Genomic DNA, 23,787 nt, shown 5'->3' with positions numbered 1-23,787 from the left:
TTGCTAGTTATATGCTTGACATTGATTTCAAACATGTGAGTGCAATGCATTTATTTTGCCTGATGCTTGACATTGATTTCAAACATGTGAGTACAATGCATTTTATTTTGTCTGATAATTTTAATAAACGGAATTATGCTATTTGGTCCCTTTCTTCACTTCCTATGAGTATCTACATTTATGACCACTGAATTTGATCATCTCTGCAAATAGGGAACCCATCCACACCGAGGAGAACTACAAGACCCAGCAACACCGGGATTCTCCCACTAAGCATATTAGACTGTTATTTAAACCTAAGAGTCCACTCAAGTCAGTGAATTAAGGGTATCACTGGTGGGGAACACAGTGTGTTTATAAGCACCTTTTAAGAAGAATACAGCACAGATACTTTTTTTTACAGACTGCATTATTTTGCACTAATATGAACTTTGAATGGTGTAATTGTATAAGATGACACTACCTACAGTATATAAAGCTGTGCATTTATGATTAGGCAAAGCTCAACTACCCCTTTTGTTTAGTTCTATGAGGGACAGTACTCTTTGTAGCAGCAGCCTATTTTCCTGATTTATTCAAAATATTTTTGTTTCTGGTTTGGATTTTATTTGCTTTGGATTTAAGTTATGATAGCCTGTAGAGTTACACATTTAGGTTTATCTATTTTTTTGAGACACATAGTCACCATATAAATGGAATTTTTCACTTACCTAAGTGCAGGTTATAATGGTGTTTTTTTTTATTTTTTATTTATAATACATGTACAGTACATTAAATAAAAAGAGGAACAGAGGAAGATTGCAGACTCTCAACAACAACTAATGCCCAGACATGATGCAAATGGAGAGGATTCTGTCTATATGTACAGTGTAGAAGTTGAGAACAGATTAGATATGACAGGTTGGATAGCAACAACTGTAGGTGACTGGAGGTAGCTACATGTGATTAATGGAGCAGAATGGAAGGTTGATAGGTCAAAATTTGAAGAGACAGGCTTTTGTTGGCTGCTTAAAGATTTTAAAGGAGGAATCTATTCTAATAGGACAAGGGTAAACATTTCAGAGAATAGGAAGAGTGTTACAGAAATCATAAAACAGAAATAGTAAATGTAATTTTATTCCTAGGTTGATTGGAAAGCACCAAAGAGATTAATAGAGAGAGGTAGCAGGTGAGAAGTAATGGGGAAGATAGGGAAGTGGTCCAGCAGCATTCATTATAGACTGCAGAGGTTATGCTCTTGTTTTTGGAAACACAGATGGAAAGATATAGGGGAGAGATATTAAGGGTGTAAATAAGAACATAGTACATTTATCTAAAAAATAAACTTTTGCTACCTATAAAAAACTCCTTGGGCCTAAATCAAACCTGTCATGAGAGAAAAACTGTGCCCGCTGATGCATACCTGTTGTTTATGGAATGTGATAGGACCAAAAGAAAGACAAAGAGAGCAAGGGCAGATATTACAATCATCAGAAAGAATCCTGGTCAATAATTGCCCTAATATAGCATCTATATTTTTAAATAAGTCAGGTGCTTTTTGGAAAAACAGTCAGTGGGGAGGTATTTACTAAAACTGGAGAGTGCAAAATCTGGTGCAGCTCTGCATAGAAACCATTCAGCTTCCAGGTGTTATTGGCAAAGTATAAATGAACAAAATGAGGTTAGAAGCTGACTGGTTACTATGCACAGCTGCACCAGATACTGAGTGGTCCAGTTTTGTAAACTTCCCCCAGTGTGTGCAGATACTAGTGTTGTAACCTGCTCAGTACTTTAATTTTTTTTCATCTAGGCATTTCTGTACTGCAGTAGTCCACAAGGCCCTATTGGTAATCTGGTGATCCTCAAACACATTTACAATGATGCTGGAACACACACAGCAGGCTCCTTTCTGGCTCACACAAAGTTGCAGATCAGATTCAATGAAGAGAGAATACACTCTCTCTTGTTGCCTGCAATTGTTTTAAGGGGCACAGTTGGGCCAATACTGCATACACCACAAGTCTAAAAGAAAGATGTAGGTAGATTGACAGAATGGACAAAACAGGTGTGCTTGTTAAAGCTACATTCACACCTGTGAATTGAACAGAAACTCATTACCCCAGTAGGAGTTCCCAGCAATTAGCTGTGGGAGGCAGCCCCAATGAAAGTAATGGGAGGCCGCCAACTCCTGCAGCTAAATATGGCGGCTTGCATGTAATTGCTCACAGAGCAATCACATGAGCAGGGGCGGACTGACAACTCATGGGGCTCCCGGGCAATAGGGGATCATGGGGCCCCTGTGTCCTTGCCCAAAGTCAAAAAAGCCTATGAAAAAGGTACCAGGGGCATCTCATGGGGCCCCCTACTGACCACGGGCCCTCGGGCAGTGCCCGAGTTTCCAAATGGTCAGTCTGCCCCTGCACCTGAGTGTGACTGGCCCAAGACACAGACTGTCTGCTGATGAGATCCCAGAATGGGTTAACTCAATGTTGCTCTTTTTTGGGGGGAAATTTTTTTAGAATTGATTTGTAAAATGGTAGATTCTTAGTTATTCTAATACATTATGTTAATGATATACTACTGAATAATAACAATGTTTTGCATAAATAACTTTTGTGTTATGTGTTTTAACAGGAATGCAAAGCAAAGACATGGAGGCCCAGCATTATTTTAAAAAGGGATACTCTAGTTATCAGGGAAGTTAGAGAAGATGACATTGGAAATTATACCTGCGAACTGAAGTATGGAAGTTTTTTAGTGAGAAGAACCACAGAATTAACAGTAACAGGTATTTAAAACTCATTTTCTTTCTTTTTCATCAATGCAGTGTCCAGACTAGCATATCCACTCTCTAAATACATTCGCTAACACGGTGGAGTAGATCAAGAATTACTTTATTTAGCATCAGAAAAGTTTTCAAATTTTAACATTTTTAGCATTTGGTTTTGCATTTCAGGTGGATAAACCAATTTTATGGGATCAGATGATGTCATTTTTCCTGTCTGCTCTTATTCTCTGCTTTGCTTTATTTTTTAAATGGAAAAAAAGAGCCATCTTCAAGCCATGCCATCCAATAGTGATGGGCCAAACACCTCCCCATTTGGTTTGCAGTGGAACATTCAAATGAAAGTTCAACTGCAAACTTCGAACCGGAACAATTCACTAAGCAGTATCTTACCACATCTGAGTATGCGATAAGATACCGCACAGCTACTAAAATATTGCATGAGTTATATTATTAAGTCATGCGAAATTTTATGTAGTGAAAACATTCTTTAATGTTGCAGCTGTCAGCGGGTTCTTCTGTAAAAAAAAAAAAGAAAGTAAAAAGAACTGCCAGCAATTAAAAAATGTTTTAAAAAACAGAGTGGGGTCCCCTTCCATCCATACCAAGCCCTACAGGTCTGGTATGGATTTTGAGGGGAACCCCCATATCAAAATGAATGGCCTGCAGGTCCCCCAAAATCCATCCATGCAGCCTGGCAGGTCAGTAAAGGGGGGGGGGGACTAGCAAGTGGCCCTCCTCTCCTGAACCATACCAGGCCACATGTCCTCAACATAGGGGGGTGCTTAGGGGCAGATATGGCTTCCCCCAAAGCACCTTGTCCCCATGTTCATGGGGACAAGGGTCTCTTCCCTACAACCGTGGCTGGTGGTTGTGGGGGTCTGTGGGTGGGGGACTTATTAGAATCTGGAAGTCCTCTTTAACAAGGGGCCCCCAGATTCCGCCCCCCTATGTGAATGAGTATGGGGTACATGGTACCTATACTCATTCCCCCACAAAAAAAGTGTAGTGTAAAAAATAACAGAAGACAGCCTTTGAGGAGTCCTTTATTAAAAACAAAAATAAAAACATGTTCCCCAAAGTAGATACATCATCAATCACGATACCCGCCTCACCGCAGACCCGGAAAAAGAAAAAAAAAAGAAAAATGTTTTGTTCTCGACGCCAGCTCTCGCCATTTGACAGACGCTCTGGCCTGACAGTTCTTACATGCTGTGATGATGTCACAAGGGGATGGGTGTCACCCAGTTGACATCCTGCCCCCTTGTGACATCTTCATGTGCTGTGATTGGCCAAAGCATTGCACCTGACCTGGGGTAAAAAAAATGGTGTGATGCATGGTAATCAATCAGCTTTAACTTCAGCTTGTTCAGTTAAGCTCTAACAATAAAACCTGAAAGCTGATTGGTTTCTATGCAGAACTGCACCAGACTTTGCACCATACAGTTTTAGTAAATAACTCCCATTGCCTTGTTTTGCATTGTCAAATCACAGGTTCTCTTTAAAGTGACATTATAAAAAAAAGTACATTATAAAAATTACTACCGAAATGAGATTTTATTCCAGTCCTAAACTATACTTTTCTCCAGAAGTTTATCTGTTTTCATGCTCTTCACACAAGCAAGCGTCAGCTGAGTTAACATTTTAAGATGTCACTGCAGAAATAATGTTTTTTTCTTTTTTTTCTCTTATGACAGCAGTTTATTTATGACAAGCTGAAATACCTTCTAAGCTCACAATTTGCTGCACAGAACATTTTAGCATTTCCACAAATCTATCACTAACTGAAATAAAACACAGAAACATCCTTTTTGGCTGTTTTATTTATTTCTCAATGTTGCACTAATAAACCTAGATCCTTTGATAATGGTGGGTAATACCCACCTGTCAGATTACTGCAATTGCTTTGAGTTGTAAAATAAATTCTATGGATCAGTCATAGTCTAGAAAATATCCCTTCTGGTATCAGCCTATGGTGCCATTCTAGTATATAAAATGAATTTATATTGCTGCTGGGGACAGCTAATTATTGTACAGTGATTAGAAAAAATGGTACACATCGATATGTAATTTTCAGCTCAGTCTAATATGCTAGCACTAACAGATCACATCCATTTTTATTTGATTCATATCACCCTAGCTGTCAGTTATGTTGTTCAGCTGATAATATATACACTTACGCAAGGACATCCATAAAGCCTCTAAATAGGCCTATACCAGTTTCTATAGTATCTATGGTATAATAGACATTTTACATGTGTTCCAAGGCTTTCAGCTGTGAAGAAAAGAAAATTATCTGAAAAATCAAAAAGGCATAAAATGCATGAAATAGTGTGTAGTGAAATATTATGTTTTTCCGCTTTGATTAAATGTTTAATTGCAATGTTCATAGCTCATACAGTTTCTGTAAATGTTCAGCTTTTGAACAGATTTAGCAGGTACTCTGTCACTGAAATGGGATCTTTTTTAAGATATATATATATACCAAAGTCTATATCATTTATAGATATACTAAGTAAATTTTCAGTTTTGAAAAAAAAAACGTAAAATAAGATGATAACATCACAACTGGGTCTTTTTATAAAGAAGTAGCTGAGTTAAATGTGTGCATTGTTTCCTAGCATGACAGTTTTGGAAGGCTGTGAATTTAGTGGTTTATCCAGAGTGCAGCTTTAAAGCAGAAAGAAATATTTCAAAACAGGTTCCAAGAATTTAAATAGACATTCCTGATATAAAGAAAATAAATATGTTTCCTAAAATGTTTCCATAGCAATCAGTTCTTCTAAGGTTTTTATTTAATCTTTAATCTTTTTTTCTTTTGTAATCAGTTTTCTTGAGTATTCTGAAACTTCTGTAAACTAGAGACAAACAATTTGAAAATAATTATAAGACCATAACACATGAAGAAACCAGATATCTAAAAAGGAACATAGTGTATTTTTTTAGGCACTGATAATAGAATAATAGAGAAACTTTATTTTTTGTCATAAAGTGTAAACTAAACACTTAAGAAATTCATTTAGTTGTGTGGCCTTCAACAAAAATAATAAAAATAAGTTGTAACTTTATCTAATTCATGCAATGCAGAAAGGTTTCCTCAGTTTGATGATCATTTTCTGTAACTCTTTTATATAGAACTATTATTGTCATAAAAGTGCAGTGTAGAATATTTATATTAAATTATGTTTCAGATTTGTGGTATGTTACTACACAACAACCCACTGCCAAACGTTCCTTATGCATGTTTGTTTTTCTGTCCTTGCTAATGTGTGCATTGTAGAACAGAAAAACCTTTTTCTGGCAGTTTTTATAATTGTATTGTCCATGTGGAACCTTATTTCTAGCTGGGCAAAGTTGTACTGTATATTGTTAAAACATAATATCTTTGAGATATATGAATCCCAAGGAGAGTATCACTTTAAAATACGTCTAATACTTACTGTACCATCTCCGGTAAATCTAGTCTCCATCCTCTTGTAGAGCTAGAAGTCTGTGCTAGTAAGATTTTCAACAACTGACACTTCCACGGGTATTGGATGTCTTTACCTGCCCATAATTTACCTCTGTACCACCAGTCATCCAATCATGCTAGCACATTCACTTTGTACAATTAGTTTCTACATAAACTTTCACTTTGTTGAGTGAACTGTCTCTATTCTTTCAGTAAATAACCCCCCATTAAAACACTGTAGCTGCTTAAAGCAGCATTAAGTCCCAACCCAGAAACTGAACATGCAGCTTACCAAGATGTGATGGCTGTATTAGTTTCTTTTTTTCAATTTTTTTATTTCAGTTTTCAGAATACAATGTGATCAAACACTTAAGGTGGGAATACACAATTAGAAAATTGACCGATCGGTCATCTGACGACCGAGAGGCATTCGTTCATTGGTCGAAATCGTGGCCCACATTAACCAATCTAAAAAAATTGTTAATTCGAGCAATACGTAGTGTTGACGTCTTTCGTACAAGTGGAAGTGATGCAGTGTGTGTGTGACCTTGTAGCCACGCCCTTCCGGCCAGAACTAGCGATATACACAACAATTAACAGCAATGAGTATAATATAGGTTATTACATTATCTATATACATAAATAGTGATACATAAAATATAATATGCAGAATTCTGGTTTCATTATCTCTTTAGGTCAATCTACTTTTAACATTTGGATTTTTAGTTTGTGTTTATGAAGATTCCTTGGACATAAACATCCGAGTCATCTTCTGTTTCTGCTCATGTGTGATAGTGCTTGATAGATTTTTTTCGTACGACTGTGTCGTCATACCACCGCATAGAAAATCGGTGGTTTGTATGCGAAATGACAAAATTTTTCACTGTTGTTCAACCAGATTTTTTCGTTCGCAATATCGTTATCGGTTAAAACATCCTGCTTAGAGATGAGCGAATCGAACCAGGCGAAGTGGAATTCGTTTCGAATATCGGGAAAAATTCGATTCGCATCGAATCCGAATTTTAGCCAACTTCGGGTGCACGAATCGAATTTTTCCCGATCAGCCGGCAAAAGTGTCACTGCAGAGAGCTCCGCTATTTCTGACAGTTCTGACAGTTCATTTACAGCGGTTGAAACATTGTATCTATTTGTTTCCATTTAGGATACAGATGTTTTTATTCGGAAATAAATAGATACAATGTTTCAACCGCTGTAAATGTGAAGGAACTGTCAGAGAACTGTCAGAAATAGCGGAGCTCTCTGCAGATACACTTTTTGCTGTACTGGAATACTTCTTCTTTTCATTCTTCTTCTTCTTCTTCTTTTCATTCTTCTTTTCATTCTTCTTCTTCTTCTTTTCATTCTGCTTTTCATTCTGCTTCTTCTTTTCATTCTTCTTCTTCTTCTTTTCATTCTTCTTTTCATTCTTCTTCTTCTTCTTTTCATTCTTCTTCTTCTTTTCATTCTTCTTCTTCTTCTTTTCATTCTTCTTTTCATTCTTCTTCTTCTTCTTTTCATTCTTCTTTTCATTCTTCTTCTTCTTCTTTTCATTCTTCTTCTTCTTCTTCTTCTTTTCATTCTTCTTTTCATTCTTCTTCTTCTTCTTTTCATTCTTCTTCTTCTTTTCATTCTTCTTTTCATTCTTCTTCTTCTTCTTTTCATTCTTCTTCTTCTTCTTTTCATTCTTCTTTTCATTCTTCTTCTTCTTCTTTTCCTTCTTCTTTTCATTCTTCTTCTTTTCATTCTTCTTCTTCTTTTCATTCTTCTTCTTCTTTTCATTCTTCTTTTCATTCTTCTTCTTCTTCTTTTCATTCTTCTTTTCATTCTTCTTCTTCTTTTCATTCTTCTTCTTCTTCTTTTCATTCTTCTTTTCATTCTTCTTCTTCTTCTTCCTCTTCTTCGTCGTGCCCCGTGACTGCCCAAATGAGTGAAGTGTGCGGTGATTCTAAGATCGACGGCACTCATCTGCATGTCATACTGACTGACAGTATTATTTCTCTTCCCCAGCAGACTCCAAGGGCATTTAAATTAAAGGTACAGTGTTCTGCACTAATATAAAGGCTCTCTGAAGCCTAGAAACCCTTTAAATAAGTTAAATTCGCGGCGAATAAATTCGCATCGAATCGAATTTCTCCCGCAAATTCGGCGAATCAGCCGAATCGAATTTTTGAATAATTCGCTCATCTCTAATCCTGCTCATCAACGAAGAGAAAATCATTTGATCAGTGGTTCCGCAAAATGTTTCCTACAATTGTCTTATTGTGTGTACGGGACATTATACTGTATGGTATGCAGACATTGAAAGGCATAGTATATAGAGAAAAGAAAAATGGAAACATAGGGGGTGATTTACTAAACCTGGAGAGTGAAAAATGCGGTGCAGCTGTGCATGGTAGCCAATCAGCTTCTACCTTCAGCTTGTTTGATTAAGCTTTAACAAAAAAAAACAGGAAGCTGATTGGTTTCTTTGCCGAGCTGCACCAGATTGTGCACTCTCCAGTTTTAGTAAATCAGTGCTATGGAGCAGAGGTGTCAAACTGGCGGCCTTTCAGCTGTTGTGTAACTACAAGTCCCATCATACCTTTGCCTTTGGGAATCATGCTTGTAACTGCCAGCCTTGCAATGCCTCATGGGACTTGTAGTTTAGCAACAGCTGGAGGGCCACTAGTTTTACACCGCTGCTATAGAGCATCTATATCACACAAAATGGATCTTTAGTCATTACCACCTGAATAGAAGTAATGCCAACTGAGAAGCTGAACTGAGAAGTTGAAAGTACCTGCGAACCCATGGATATCATCTCGTATGGCATTGGAATGGATTAAAGTATAGTTAGATTTGGAGGTGAAGGGCAGGGTTTCAAATTGATTACAGGGCACCAAGTAGCTTTGCAAGTGAGTGTAAGTAGAGGGTAGGGGAGGGGGGAGGGAGTGAGTGGAGCAAGTGGAAGGGTAGGGGATCAGAGGAGGTAGTTTTTTTTTTTAGACTTTCTCATTTTCTGTTTTCACTTGGTGATTTGTCCAGTAACACAACTCCTGTATTATAGTGCCTACACTCTGAATGAAAGAACTACAGAGACAGCTTAGTGTCTTAGCAGCATTGTTTTTCTGACAGGGAGGGGGTGTTAGATGCACTAGCAGATTTAGATACACTAACAAATCAAAGACAAACCCCAGCTCACATTTTCTATTTTGGGATAAAGGTTTAACATAAATAAATAAAATTGATCATTTTAAGTACCCCTGTCAGTGGTAAATGGTCTGTCTCAAAACTCCAGTTGCGGGACAGCTTGTTCTGTTGAAAAATAAAAGACTTACTGGCCAGATCAAAAAACAAAATAATTTGCGCTAGTAAAAACCATATATATATATATATATATGTATATATATATATATATATATATATACACACATATACAGTCATGGCCGAAATTGTTGGCACCCTTGATATTTCTCCAGGAAATCATGTATTTCTCACGAAACGTATTGCATTAACACATGTTTTGCTATACACATGTTTATTCCCTTTGTGTGTATTGGGACAAAACAAAAAAAGGGAGGAAAGAAAGCAAATTCGACATAATGTCACACAAACCTCCAAAAATGGGCTGGACAAAAGTATTGGCACCCTTTCACAACTGCGGATAAATAAGAATGTTACAAGCATGTGATGCTCCTGTAAACTCACCTGGGGCAAGTAACAGGTGTGGGCAATATAGAAATCACACCTGAAAGCAGATAAAAAGGAGAGACGTTCACTTAACCTTTGCATTGTGTGTCTGTCTGTGCCACACTAAGCATGGACAACAGAAAGAGGAGACGAGAACTGTCTGAGGACCTGAGAACCAAAATTGTGGCAAAATATCAACAATCTCAAGGTTACAAGTCCATCTCCAGAGAACTAGATTTGCCTTTGTCCACAGTGCGCAACATTATCAAGAAGTTTGCAACCCATGGCACTGTAGCTAATCTCCCTGGTCGTGGACGGATGAGGAAAATTGATGAAAGATTGCAACGCAGAATAGTCCGGATGGTGGATAAGCAGCCCCAAACATGTTCCAAAGACATTCAAGCTGTCCTGCAGGCTCAGGGAGCATCAGTGTCAGCGCGAACTATCCGTCGACATTTAAATGAAATGAAACGCTATGGCAGGAGACCCAGGAGGACCCCACTGCTGACACAGAGACATAAAAAAGCAAGACTACAGTTTGCCAAAATGTACTTGAGTAAGCCAAAAGCCTTCTGGGAAAACGTCTTGTGGACAGATGAGACCAAGATAGAGCTTTTCGGTAAAGCACATCATTCTACTGTTTACCGAAAACGGAATGAGGCCTACAAAGAACAAAACACAGTACCTACGGTAAAATATGGTGGAGGTTCAATGATGTTTTGGGGTTGTTTTGCTGCCTCTGGCACTGGGTGCCTTGACTGTGTGCAAGGCATCATGAAATCTGAGGATTACCAAAGGATTTTGGGTCGCACTGTAGGGCCCAGTGTCAGAAAGCTGGGTTTGCGTCCAAGATCCTGGGTCTTCCAGCAGGACAATGACCCCAAACATACGTCAAAAAGCACTCAGAAATGGATGGCAAAGAAGCGCTGGAGAGTTCTGAAGTGGCCAGCAATGAGCCCAGATCTAAATCCCATTGAACACCTGTGGAGAGATCTTAAAATTGCTGTTGGGAAAAGGTGTCCTTCCAATAAGAGAGACCTGGAGCTGTTTGCAAAGGAAGAGTGGTCCAAAATTCCGGGTGAGAGGTGTCAGAAGCTTATTGATGGTTATAGGAAGCGACTGATTTCAGTTATGTTTTCCAAAGGGTGTGCAACCAAATATTAAGTTAAGGGTGCCAATACTTTTGTCCAGCCCATTTTTGGGGTTTTGTGTGACATTATGTCATATTTGCTTTTCTGCCTCTGTTTTATATTTGTTCCAATACATACAAAGGGAATAAACATGTGTATAGCAAAACATGTGTTAATGCAATACCTTTTTTGTGTGAAATACTTGATTTTCAGGAAAAATATCAAGGGTGCCAACAATTTCGGCCATGACTGTATGTGAATAAATGTTCCAAAACAAATATATATCAAATAAAGTCCAGTAAAGTGAAGAAACAATAATAAAAAAGTCCAAATAAAGTGAAAAAAATGTATGTATAAGTGAAAACAATTTTGAGAAAAACCGTGACAATCCATTACCAGAAAATACTAAAGTAACTCACCAGAGCTAGATGCTGATAATATTATAAATCAGCATAAAGCGCTATTGCTCTGGGAGCGATGGTCGGCAAGCTGATGAAACGATAATTGGCTTTGAAAGACTTGATCTCCAGGGAGCAATACTCTGCAGCACACACTATCTGGCTAATAACTCGGTTCCAGGGAGCAATACTCTGCAGTCAGGTGTATCACAAGGAAAATACACTTCTTATAGACACCTCCATAGGGTATTGGACCAGGTACTTGGGAAAAAACAGTAACTCATAGTGCAGTACCTTTTAAAATAGATTCATTTAATATGCACACATCGCACTTACAGCAAACGGTGTCCTAACCGACACCAGCAACAACAGCATGTTAGACACAATAAACGAACCCAGCTACTCCGCACATGCGCCGTAGACCACTGGGAAATGTAATGACATCACATCAATCAACCCTGCCCTTCACATTTCGTCATCGACGTCCTCACAGAGCGGATCCTTTATGCTGATTTATAATATTATCAGCATCTAACTCTGGTGAGTTACTTTAGTATTTTCTGGTGGTGGATTGTCACGGTTTTTCTGAAAATTTTTTTAACTTATACATACATTTTTTTCACTTTATTTGGACTTTTTTATTATTGTTTCTTCACTTTATTGGACTTTATTTAATATCTATTTTTTTGGACATTTATTCACATATATGTGTATTTATATATAAGTTTTTTACTAGCGCAAATTATTTTGTTTATACACCTATTATTATAGGGCGCAGTTTGCAGCTGGTAAAAGAGTATTTGGCCATTGGGCCATTGATATTAGATTTTTTCTGTGGCGCCATTTATATTGTTTTATTACTGGCCAGATCACCACTGAAAATAAAAGAAAGAAAGCCTAAAACAAAAACTAACACATACACCACATCTAAGAATTATTAAGCTCTACTATAATAAATGTTTGCTTTGGGGTTGAATACCACTTTAAGTGCAGAACCAGGTGTTGGGACAGCTGACTGAATTTCATCTTAGAATTAACTCTGAAAAGTAGAAAAAAGGCCTAATGGGACAGGCCTAATGTATAACTTAGCACGGAGACTTGGGACATGGTTTATATTGGATCTGTCTACACCTGTGGTTCTAGACATTTTGAATGATATGGACAGCTTGAATTGTTTTCCAGCATTTTTTTCAGTCACAAGACTGAAATCTAACTAACCACAGTATATTTTATAATGTATCCAGTATGATGAAAACAACAAATAACCAGTGAGTTGTCTTTTTACCACTTAATCACTGATCTTTGTACTGCCATATAGGGGGCATATTATGTACAAGGTACTACCATATTACTCATAGCAACCAGTCACAATTAAGTTCACTGCAGTGGGATCATTAAAGTGGAACTATATCCACCTCCATAATAATGATGCAACGGCAGCTACATCATGTTGCTGGCTTCTTCCAAGTTCAGGATCCTATTCCATCCCAGGCCAGGATGCCATAACATCTTTTCATGGACCTGGGAATTACTTCATTCTGGCAACTGGCAGATGACAGGATTGTACACTGAGTTGCTCAGGCACAGTTCAGTGTACAGTGTAAAGAGCTTGTAACGATGAAGTTAAGTATCCTTTATAGCAGAGGAGACATGCAAACTTTCTTCTGCAATGAAAAAAACTTTCCTGTTCATAAATTTTATATCTTCACCTAATGTTCCACATTAAAGTGGAACTTCACTCTGTAAATCAACATTGACTATTTTGAATCCTTATGCTGCTAGCATTAGTAAATAAATAGGAAAGTATATTATATTTACTTCTTTTAACCTCCCTAGCTGTCTGATTATGTCAGTATTTCTGTGCTCAAAGCGGTACATTTTTTGCATGAAAATATGTTGTTTTTTTTATTGTAGGCCTGTAATTCTTAGGAATAACTCACTGAAATCTGTCCGAACAAGAGTCTAGTAAACATCCCGGGTATGAAAAAATTTGAAACACGAAATCATAAATTATAATATAATAAATAATCATAAAAAATAATAATATAATAATAATACATTTAATTCAATTATGTAATCAAACCAAAAACACTGAAATTTGAAATAGAGCCTCTAGTTCGCAAATTGCTGAGCTCAGTCGCAGAATTGTTTTCAGTGTCTGATGACAAATTTCCCCACGAATCATTATCACTCAATTCTGCAAGTGGTTCTGATTTACTATCGCTGTTCTCTAGCTGGTCTAAAACCGCTTTTGACCAAAAGGGATGCTTTTTGGACACCATGGACATTTCTCAGTTTCCAGGCAGAAAGAACAGTAAAAATGCAGGCAGGGCACAGGACAAAGCACTAGGGACAAAATGATTTTAGTGTACTGAGTGAATGTCAAATTTTTACATTTTTGAATTTCCCGCCGGTTCCATCCCCCGTTAGCCCCATACTTCCCGATGCTCGCAGGGAATGGAACCCGGAAGACGGATGCCGGCATTGGCTAGTGGACATGGCCGGGGACACTGCAGGGGGGACATCGCAGGAGTGCAGAACAAGGTAATTGCTGGAGGGATCCTGAGCAACCCTGCAGGGTAGTCCCAAGTGTAGCTCAGGGTTACCATTTTTGGTACTAAAAGTTAACCCCGAGCTACACTTGGGAATACTGCCACGGTGGTTAAACTGTTTTTTTTTTACATTTCTTCAGTTACTCTCTAGCTTCCATGCCTATGCAAATGATGGCATACATCCCAGGAGTCTTCAGGAGGGGTTTTTCTTAGGGTAAGTCCACGTGCCTGAGCTAAGGGCAGATGAATTCCAGTAAGTAATTGCTACATGAATCATCTGCCCTTACTCAAAATGGCCATGGCCAGAAATACTAGGGGGTGTTTTCAAAGTGATTTCTCAGCAAAATAAAGAACAGAGACATGGATGGATGGGGGAGTTTGTTTTGAATAATAAAAATAAATCAAATAGCACTTGTGGTTTGTGGTGCTCAGATACAGTGCAGCTCCACTTTAAGTAGACAATTTCAAAGAGTCTTTACACAAAAATGTTCATCTCTATACTACCCATCAATAAGAAGAGTCTCTTTATTATTATGATAAGGTTCCTGTACATACCTTGATCAGAATTTTTCACAGTATTTAGTAATATAATGTATTTGCTAAGTTTGCTTTTGTACAAAGTTCAGCCTTGTCACTATGTTGGTGTCTGTGTGGGGGGCATAATAAACATACTTTTGATCATAGCACTTTAGCCTTTTTTTTTGTCCTGAACACTCATTTTCAAAATTTTGCTAATGAAATTGTATACTGATTTCTGTTATTCTAATGCATTTCATTGATGCTATATAAACATACATATTCAATGGCTATCTAACAGCAGGATTTGAGGGCCCCCCGCAGTGAGAAAATCAAGCTCTGAAGAATTCTGCCATTAAAACCACAAGGGACAGCCTGCAAACATTATGACATTGTCATAAGCTTTCACTCAGCGTGAGCTTATTTCCACACTCCAGAAGAGCATGTGCCACAAACTAATGCACTTCTGCAAGGCTTATGCTGGGATGATGGAAGAAACTGACAGGAGGAGATGAGGTTATCAACAAAATTTATGCTGAAATGTTCAGCCATTTCATGATAAATACGTTTTATATTTAAAGACCTGATAAATTTACCATTTATTACCCTAAACAGAAATTATGTGGTATCTGTTTACAGTAACAAATCTTAATAGAATATTCTCTTTAACCCCTTGACGCCAATGTCACTCAAATATGCGGCCTCACAGAACTGGGGTTTTTCCATGGGGCTGCCTATCTGCATACCTGTCACAAAGACCAGGGGGTAACTGAGTGCCCTGGGTCCCGATCTAATGATCGGGACCTGGTACTCCCGATTCTAGGTCACATGATCACTGTGATAGCCCCCCCCCCTTCTACACAGATCTCAGCTGTTCTGAGAGGAAAAACTTCTCCTCTCTTCTCCTTCTGAGAACAAATGTTCTCTGCTTCATAAACAGGGGGACAGAGGAGAAGATTTTTCCCTGAGAACTGCAGAGAACTGAAATGAGATAAATGATTTCTGCTTAACCTCCCTGGAGGTATTCCCGGGTGTAGCTCGGGGTAAAGTTTCAGTACCAAAAGCGGTAACCCCGAGCTACACTCGGGCTTACCATGCGGCGTTGCACAGGGATTCCCTACAGTGTTTACCTTGTCCTTCACTCCCGCGATGCGTCCCCTGCAGCGTCCCCGGCCATCTCTTCTGTCCGATGCCGGCATCTAGCCTCCGTGTTCCAGTCCCTGTGACGTCGGGACGTACGGGCGCCAAATTTGAAAATTTAAAAAAAATGAAAATTTTTTTTAAACAATTATTTCATAGCAAAACATTCCTGTATCAAAGCATTTCACATACATTTACAGCTTACTATGCGGCGCTGCTCCGGGATCTGTTCTTTACTTACCTTGTCCTGCACTCCCACGATTGTCCCTCCTGCAGTGTCCCCGGCAATGTCCTTTGGCGGACGCCGGCACCTATCATCTGGGTTCCGTCCCCTGCGAGTGTCGGGACATACGGGGACGGAACAGTGGGAAATTTGAAAATGACAAAAAGTGACATTCACTAAATTCACTAAACTCACATAGTAAAATATTACTGTATCAAACCATTTCACATACATTTTGTCCCTAGTGCTTTGCCCTGTGCCCTGCCTGCATTTTGACTGTTCTTTCTGCCTGGAAACTTAGAAAAGTCCACAGCGTCCAAAAAGCGTCCCTTTAGGTCAAAATTGGTTTTAGACCAGCTAGAGAACAGCGATAGTAAATCAGAACCACTTGCAGAATTGAGTGATAATGATTTGTGGGGAAATTCGTCATCAGACACTGAAAATGATTCTGCGACTTTGCTCAGTGATGTGCGAACTTGGCGCTATATTTCAACTTTCAGTGTTTTTGGTTTGATTATGTTATTTAATTAAATGTGTTATTATTATATTATTATTTTTTATGATTATTTATTAAATTATAATTTATGATTTTGTGTTTCAAGTTTTATCATATCCGGAATGTTTACTAGACTCTTGTTCGGACAGATTTCAGTGAGTTATTCCTAAATTACAGGCCTACAAAAAAAAAAATACATATTTCCATGCAAAAAAATGGTACCGCTTTCAGCACCAAAAATTGGAAAGAATCATACCGCCGAGGAGGTTAATAAATGTACACCTAAAGGTCTTAAATGCTTGTTTAAAAAAGCACCAAAATGCAAATTAAAAAGACCCACATCAAAATGAGTGTTAGAAAAATACAGCATGTTAAAAAGCAGCAAAAATGCATGTAAATAATGCTAAAATGTGCAATAAAAAGGAGCCATAATAAGATAAACTATCTCTGCCTAATAAACGTACACCTAAATTTAATGAAAGAGGGAAAAAAGATACTGGCTGGTGATTTCAGAAACATAACTTTGAAAGGCAAAGATAAAGATTTAGCCAGTGAGAGGCATTTGCATGTTGGATCCCTTCTTTGTTTACATGGACATGCTCCTTGCACAGGGTTGTGCGTATAAACATGCTGAGCAAATGGCCGAGCATCAGGAAGCAACATTTTATAACAAAAACTGTTGAAGTTTATGGCTGTTGTTCCCTGCTTAATGAGAATCTGTGGCAAAAGTCCTATTGCTGGCACATAGCCGGCACATAGCTGTAAATGAATATCACCTTGTTTAGGTATTCTCCATAGCTGACTAATTACTATTGTGAGCTACCTCCCTAATCAATAGTCCAGTGTGGGAAGGGGTCAGATTCTAAACTGGAAGCCAGGCTGATATTTTCACTTCACAGCACTCCAAATCCAAAGATCTGGTGTTTAGGAGCACCAGTCATTGCACCTGTAAATGTACAGATCCAGCATTTTTAATCTATGCACTATGGGCTCCTTGTGTGTCCTAGCTAGAAAAAGCACACTACTGAGCTATGTGTTCAGTAGTCACAGGCTCAGTCAACAGCACAAGGAACAAGGCAACAGTAATTTATATAAAATTTAGATTGACAGTCTAATGAGGAACTAATTTGATATTTAACCAGTTCTTGACCACGCTATATCCAAAAGATGGCTACAGCCTGGTCATCCAGTTCTGGGAGGGCGTCTATAAATGTCCTCCCAGAACCCCACCTCCTTTGGGCACAGCTAATCACAGGTTGCCATAAGGGCCAAACACACACAGCATTGTAAATAGACTTGACAGTTATTGGCAGTCCTTTCCTCATAGCTGTCACATCCCTGATTATCAGTGCAGCCCAATCAGTGCCCATCAGTGCTGCCTATCAGTGTTAATCAGTGCTGCCTGTTAGTGCCCATCAGTGCTGCATATCAGTGCCCACTCATCAGTGCCACCTATCAGTGACCATCAGTGCGCCCTATCAGTGCAGCATCATTGGCGCTGCCTGTCGTGCAGCCTCAGCATTGCCTTCTCATCAGTTCTCATCAGTAAAGCTTATTAGTGTTAATCAGTGCAGCCTATCAGTTACCATCAGTGCAGCCTCATAAGCGCACATCAGTGAAGGAGAAAAATTACTTATTTGCAAAATTTTATAACAGGAAAAAAAATTTTTTTAGGTTGTTTAGCAAAAAAAACCAGAAACCCAAGTTGTGATAAAATAGCACCAAAAGAAATCTCTATCTATCTCAAAAAAATTATAAAATGGGTACAGTGTTGCATGACCGTGCAAATGTCATTCAAAGTGCAACAGAACTGAAAGCTGAAAATTGTCCTGGGCAGGTAGAGGGTGAAAGTGCCCAGTATAGAAGTGGTTAATAGTTACTGGAACATGATTCCCTTTGCAGTTTATTGACATGGCTAGTATATGTTGATACACATTAACCTTCCTGGAAAGTTTTGGAATCCTGTGAGCTTTAGATTAGGAAAAGTAGGAGAGAGTCACTCACGCTATGCATGCTGCACTAAATTTGGATGGGTTCAGAATATCAGTGCCTTTAGACACATGGTTTGTGTGTGACAGGCCTTTCTGTATGGGAGGAAGGTTTGGTTGAGGTAGTGAGGTCTCAAAAACAAACAATATAGACTTGGGTATTTGTGACACTATGCTGTCAACATACTAGCAATCATAACAATATGGAGACAATGCAATGGCAATTGTGACAATATATAGGTACATTATTATTATACAGGATTTATACAATATAATGGGAGATAATACAGCAACAATACAGTTCAATACAAGAGGGTTAGGAGGGCCCTGCTCCATGGAGCTTACAATCTAAGAGGGATATAAAAATGGGCAACACATAGACATTATTGATGACCTGTTCCAACTTTCCACACCATGCTTCTGTCCTGTTTTCCTTTGTCCTTGTGTATATCGATTTAGACTTGACTTTCTTGGGATTACTGCATTACCTACTAACTCTTCTCCAAGTCATAATCTCAACTTGTTGCTCAGCTTGTAACTAAGCTCTTGAACATGGTCAGAAAAATATAACACTGCAGATAAAATCTTTTAAAAAAATTACTATAAGTACTGTTCCGTATAATTGTTTAGTTTGTTGAGCAATAAAAGATGTGTTGTGGCAATAAACACTGCAAACAAATAAAAAAATCTAAATCTCTAAATTAAAAAAAATTGATATTTTTATAGAGTTGATTTGCATATACATATATACTGCTCAGACATAATTTTATGACCACCCACCTAATATTTAGCAGGCTCCACTTTTGTTACAAAAACAGCCCTGATTCATTGAGGCATGGACTTCACTACACCTCTGAATGTATGATGTGACTGTCTCTGGCACCAATCCATCAGTAGCAGCTTCTTTAAGTCCTGTAAGTTGTGTGATTGGGCCTCCACAGATTGGATTGTATATAAATATTTATATATATATATATATATATATATATATATATATATATATCTTTTTTTAATAAATGTTTATATTGTATACTTCATTATTAATTATCAGTGAATCACTGTGTGAGGGGGAGTGGAGTGATTCTAAATTTTAGTGAAATTGAAACTCCTTATTGATCTATGTAGGCAAAATGTACTCTCCAAAAAACATCTATTTTTTCTCCTCATATACATCCTCATTTTTGTATGGAGGAATAAATATTTAGGGTAGTTTAATTTTTCCATTTAGGGTTCCTATTTGTGTTTTTTTTCTTTTTTTGTACTTAATCATTATTTGTGTCCTGTTGTTTTAAATTATTTGTCTAACTTTTTTGCTGTGTTTTCTTTGTTACTGTAAAAATAAGATAAAATGAAAAGTCTAATGAGGGACTTTTTAACAGATCCAAGTCTGATGAAAAAAGCTTATGCTTAGCAAATGCAAAAATGTACACACTTTTTCTGAAATTTGTTGATTTTCACAGAAGTTTTGGAGAAACAAAAACTTTAATTTTCGTTCATCACAAGTTAGACTTTCTTAATATGTAACTTTCCAATTATATTAGAACTAGATATCCTTGACAACTTCCCTTACATGTAGCATTTTTGGCTTCCATGGCATTATTGAGACTTGTACCTCTAGCCACTAGTAAACCACTACTAGAAAAAGCTGCTGCTATGGAACCACAAGTCCTAACATTCCCTAAAACTTACAAAAAGAATGTGGATTGACAGATATGCTGAGGTTTATAATAACTTAACTTAAAAGTTGAGGGAAATATGCCCTCTACAACAACTATTTCTGGAAATTAGGGGAGACTTTTACCTAGAAACTCCACTCAGATGTAGTAGGTCTTCATACATATTTAGTATGCTTTGCAGTTTGGAAGCAATAAATTGGAAAGTTAATTTAGTAGGCTTTATTTATATAAATAATATTTATTTATATGGCATCCGACAATTGCGGTGAGTGGATTGGTAGACATAGATCACCTTTTGCTGTGAGTTGCTACAGAAAGTGACGTAAAAACTATCAAAAAAATTATAAAACAGTTCTAAAAGGTTGCAAGACTTTCAGGCATCCTCACTACTGCCCATTCATGGCAAAAATGAAATGTTTTTATAGTGTTGACACTGCATAAATATGAAAATATTTTCCTCTTTTTTTGACTTTTTTACTATGCATAAAATGATAAGTATCATTTCTATCAGAAATATGCCACCATCTCCAAAACTGGAATCAATTTCCCTCTTCCTGTGACTGTGGGTTTGCAAGGTCTTATCTAAACTGCTAAATGTGTATTGCTTGCAGTTGCATCACAGGATCTCCTTTGAATAGGAAAATTTGAATAAACACAAAAGGGCAATATATCACTGCAGTGTTCTACTGTCATATTTTTTATAATTTACTGTCTACCTTAAAAGTCTGTTCTCCACAAAATTTTAGTAATTTGTTTTTTATCACTAAAGTGCAGATTGTCTTTTTAAAACTGCAGGATGTAAGGTGTGACATGCATAGGGGTTGACTTACTTATGGCAAATAGGCTGTTCACTTTGCAAATACATTTTTTTTAAGTTTGTGAATGAGGTGAAGCTCTTCTGACTTCCATAATCTTATCATGTCAAAGAAATATATATACAGTGAATGTTCTCTTGCAAATTGAACAGCCTATTTGTTTTTAGTAAATAGAAAAAAAATGAATGTGTACTCTTTATTAAGATAGAAAAAAGTGATCAGCTTGATGTATATAATTGTTTGTAGTAAATAATCATCATGTTTTCAAAGCCCAGATTTTATGTATAGCTAAGTGTATATGTGCACAGGGCATGTAGTTTTCCATTACACATGCAGGTTCTGCTTCCTGCTTGCAGTGCTACAAAACAGCACTGCTTTTGGAATAGAAAGTGGAAAGGTTAAAATCCCTGTCTATTTTGGTTTATTCCTTTCTGTCTGTATCTTAGGGAGATTTTCACTCACTTCTTGTCTTGGAGACAGAATAGGAATTCAGGGGAAAACTATACAATATTCTATTCTGGTGACCTATGTAAAATGTAGGTTTGAAAATGGCCATTAGGACAAAAAGAGAGGGTGAATCTACCCAGTGAGATCAAAGTAATATAATATGACATACATTTAACCCTTCCCTATTGTGCCCAAACTACGAAAAATGTAAAAAACGTTTTGGTTACACATAACCAAGAGAACCAGACATGAATTTACTTATGCAAGAATAGGGCAGACTCCAGAATGGGCGGATAACAGGTCTTTGTCCGCTCAGTTAATGCAGAGTAGATATGGACAGAGCAGTTCTATGGAATGGCAGGTCAAAACAGACTCCGCTGAAATGGACTCCACTGTCTGTTTACACCAGACTGACCTCAAATTCTGATCTTATCCACCAATACCAAAGAGGATGGATCCCTTACTCCTTTTTTTAGTTGACAAGATCAAATTGGAGGTAGGTGTGCATAAACGGACACAAATCTGCTTACACCCACTGGTCAATAAGGGGAAATGGAGGGTCTGATCAGGTTCACCTGAAAAATTGTCAGGCAGACCTGATGGGACCCTTCATGTGAAAGGGGCCTAACAAGATTATAAATCACATGTTTATATTAGACCCTTTATTTTGCTTTGCTAACCTGATCTCTTAAAATGTAAGTCTGTTTCTGAGAAAAAAAAATACAATTCCTTCCAAGCTGACTATATAAATTGAAATTGCATCAATATATTTTGTAAGGGTGTCCGAGGGACAAGTGAGGGAAGATCACCACAGTGGGGTCCCAGTCAAAATTAAAGACCTGATGGAAAGTTTCACACTTTCTCATCCTATCCTAAACAAACAAAAACAAAATGTGTTTTTAACACATAATTTTTTTTTCTCACAGCATGCCTTGCAAGCACCAAACTGACACACGTTGCTTTCAAATAACAAGTAAAAGTCAAATGCTAACAAAGGTCTGGCTTTCATCATTTGCACAATCACAACAACAGAATTTTCCCTGTCCATTCATATAACAAACAATAAAATAGATTTCAAGTTTTGACATTTTCTTTTTTTATTAAATACTCTCCTGCGAAAATCCGTACGAGATCATTATCCAGGCATGCATATTGGGTGGCCAGGAAAAGAGGGACAGTGAGTTCCCCCACCTCCGCCCTGCCCACTCTTGAAACATACCAGACCTTAGACTCTGAAGAAACACAAACAGAAAATGTCATGGGGTCACCATCAAAATGATATACCATACTCACCATACTTTTGTTTGAACATGCAGACTGATTGGAAATAAAAGGTATAGACAACAAGCATGTGAACCCCTTCCTGATCCATACCAAGCCACAAGCCCTCAATGCTGGGAAGGTGCCTTGTCAGGGGACAAGACACCTTCTCTCCATGTGTATAGGGAAAAGAGTCTCATCCCCACATCCCTGGCTCAGTAAATATGAGAGTCTGGAAGGAGACTTATGGAATCTGGAACCTTCCTATAGCCACATAGGTGAATTAGGGCTTAATTTAACTAAGGAATGTCTAAAAAAATTAATTTAAGTTTTGACATATTATTTCCTTTTCACATACATTCCAGGTTATTTATTTGTGTATTTATTTATTTATTTCAGGTACTTATATAGCGCTGTCAATTTACACAGCGTTTTACATATATATTATACATTCACATTAGTCCCTAACCCTCAAGGGGTGTACAATCTAAGGTCCCTAACTCACATTCATACAAACACATACTAGGGCCAATTTAGACAGGATCCAATTAACCTACCAGCATGTCTTAGGAGTGTGGGAGGAAACTGGAGTACCCGGAGGAAACCCGCACAGGGAGGTTAAATCCATATTAGATCATTAATGTGGCATGTATAGTGGGTGGCCAAGAAAAAGAAGGTAGTAGCTTTGCCCCCCACCCCCCTCCATTCCTGAACCTTACCATGCCACATTCTCTGAATAAAGCAAACGAAAAATCCTGGCTGGCCATGAAAACCCTCCTACTGAACCATAACAGGCCACATGCCTTCAAAAAATTTGTCCCCATGGTGATAGTGAGAAGATTTTTTCCATAAATCCCTGGCCTGGTGGATGTAGGGGTCTGCAAGGGGGTCTTATGGAATCTGGAATCTGCCTATAGCCACATCACTGGATAAATCATTGCCCAACGGATAAAATTCAAAACATTAACAATAACGTATAAAGCCATTTATAACTCTGCCCCTCTTGTCTCTAAATATCACCCAAACCGTAATCTCCGCTCCTCGCAAGACCTCCTGCTCTCTAGCTCCCTTGTCTCCTCCTCCCATGCTCATCTCCAGGACTTTTCCAGAGCTTCCCCCATCCTCTGGAACTCTCTACCCCTATCTATCAGATTGTCACCTACTCTGCTCACTTTTAGGCCATCTCTGAAGACCTCTTCAGGGAAGCCTATCCTGCCCTCAGCTAATAATGGAATCTTCTACTCTTCCAACCAGTCCATCCC

General features: G+C 38.0%; 1 protein-coding gene across 1 annotated transcript in view; it reads left to right on the top strand.

Annotated features, from left to right (window-relative positions):
- Positions 1-23,787, top strand: part of IL1RAPL1 (interleukin 1 receptor accessory protein like 1) — a 1,773,934-nt gene that overhangs the window by 1,110,149 nt on the left and 639,998 nt on the right. Inside the window, exon 5 of the mRNA XM_089673890.1 lies at positions 2,614-2,767. Within this exon, the coding sequence (XP_089530016.1) occupies positions 2,614-2,767 (154 nt within the window). The remainder of the gene's footprint in view (positions 1-2,613; positions 2,768-23,787) is intronic.

This window comes from Staurois parvus, unplaced genomic scaffold (genome assembly GCF_062004578.1).
Source record: "Staurois parvus isolate SC_StPar_1 unplaced genomic scaffold, SC_StPar_1.0 ptg000145l, whole genome shotgun sequence".
Lineage (NCBI taxonomy): Eukaryota > Metazoa > Chordata > Amphibia > Anura > Ranidae > Staurois > Staurois parvus.
Note: the sequence above shows the minus strand (reverse complement) of the source record. Positions and strands in the feature narration are given on the sequence as shown.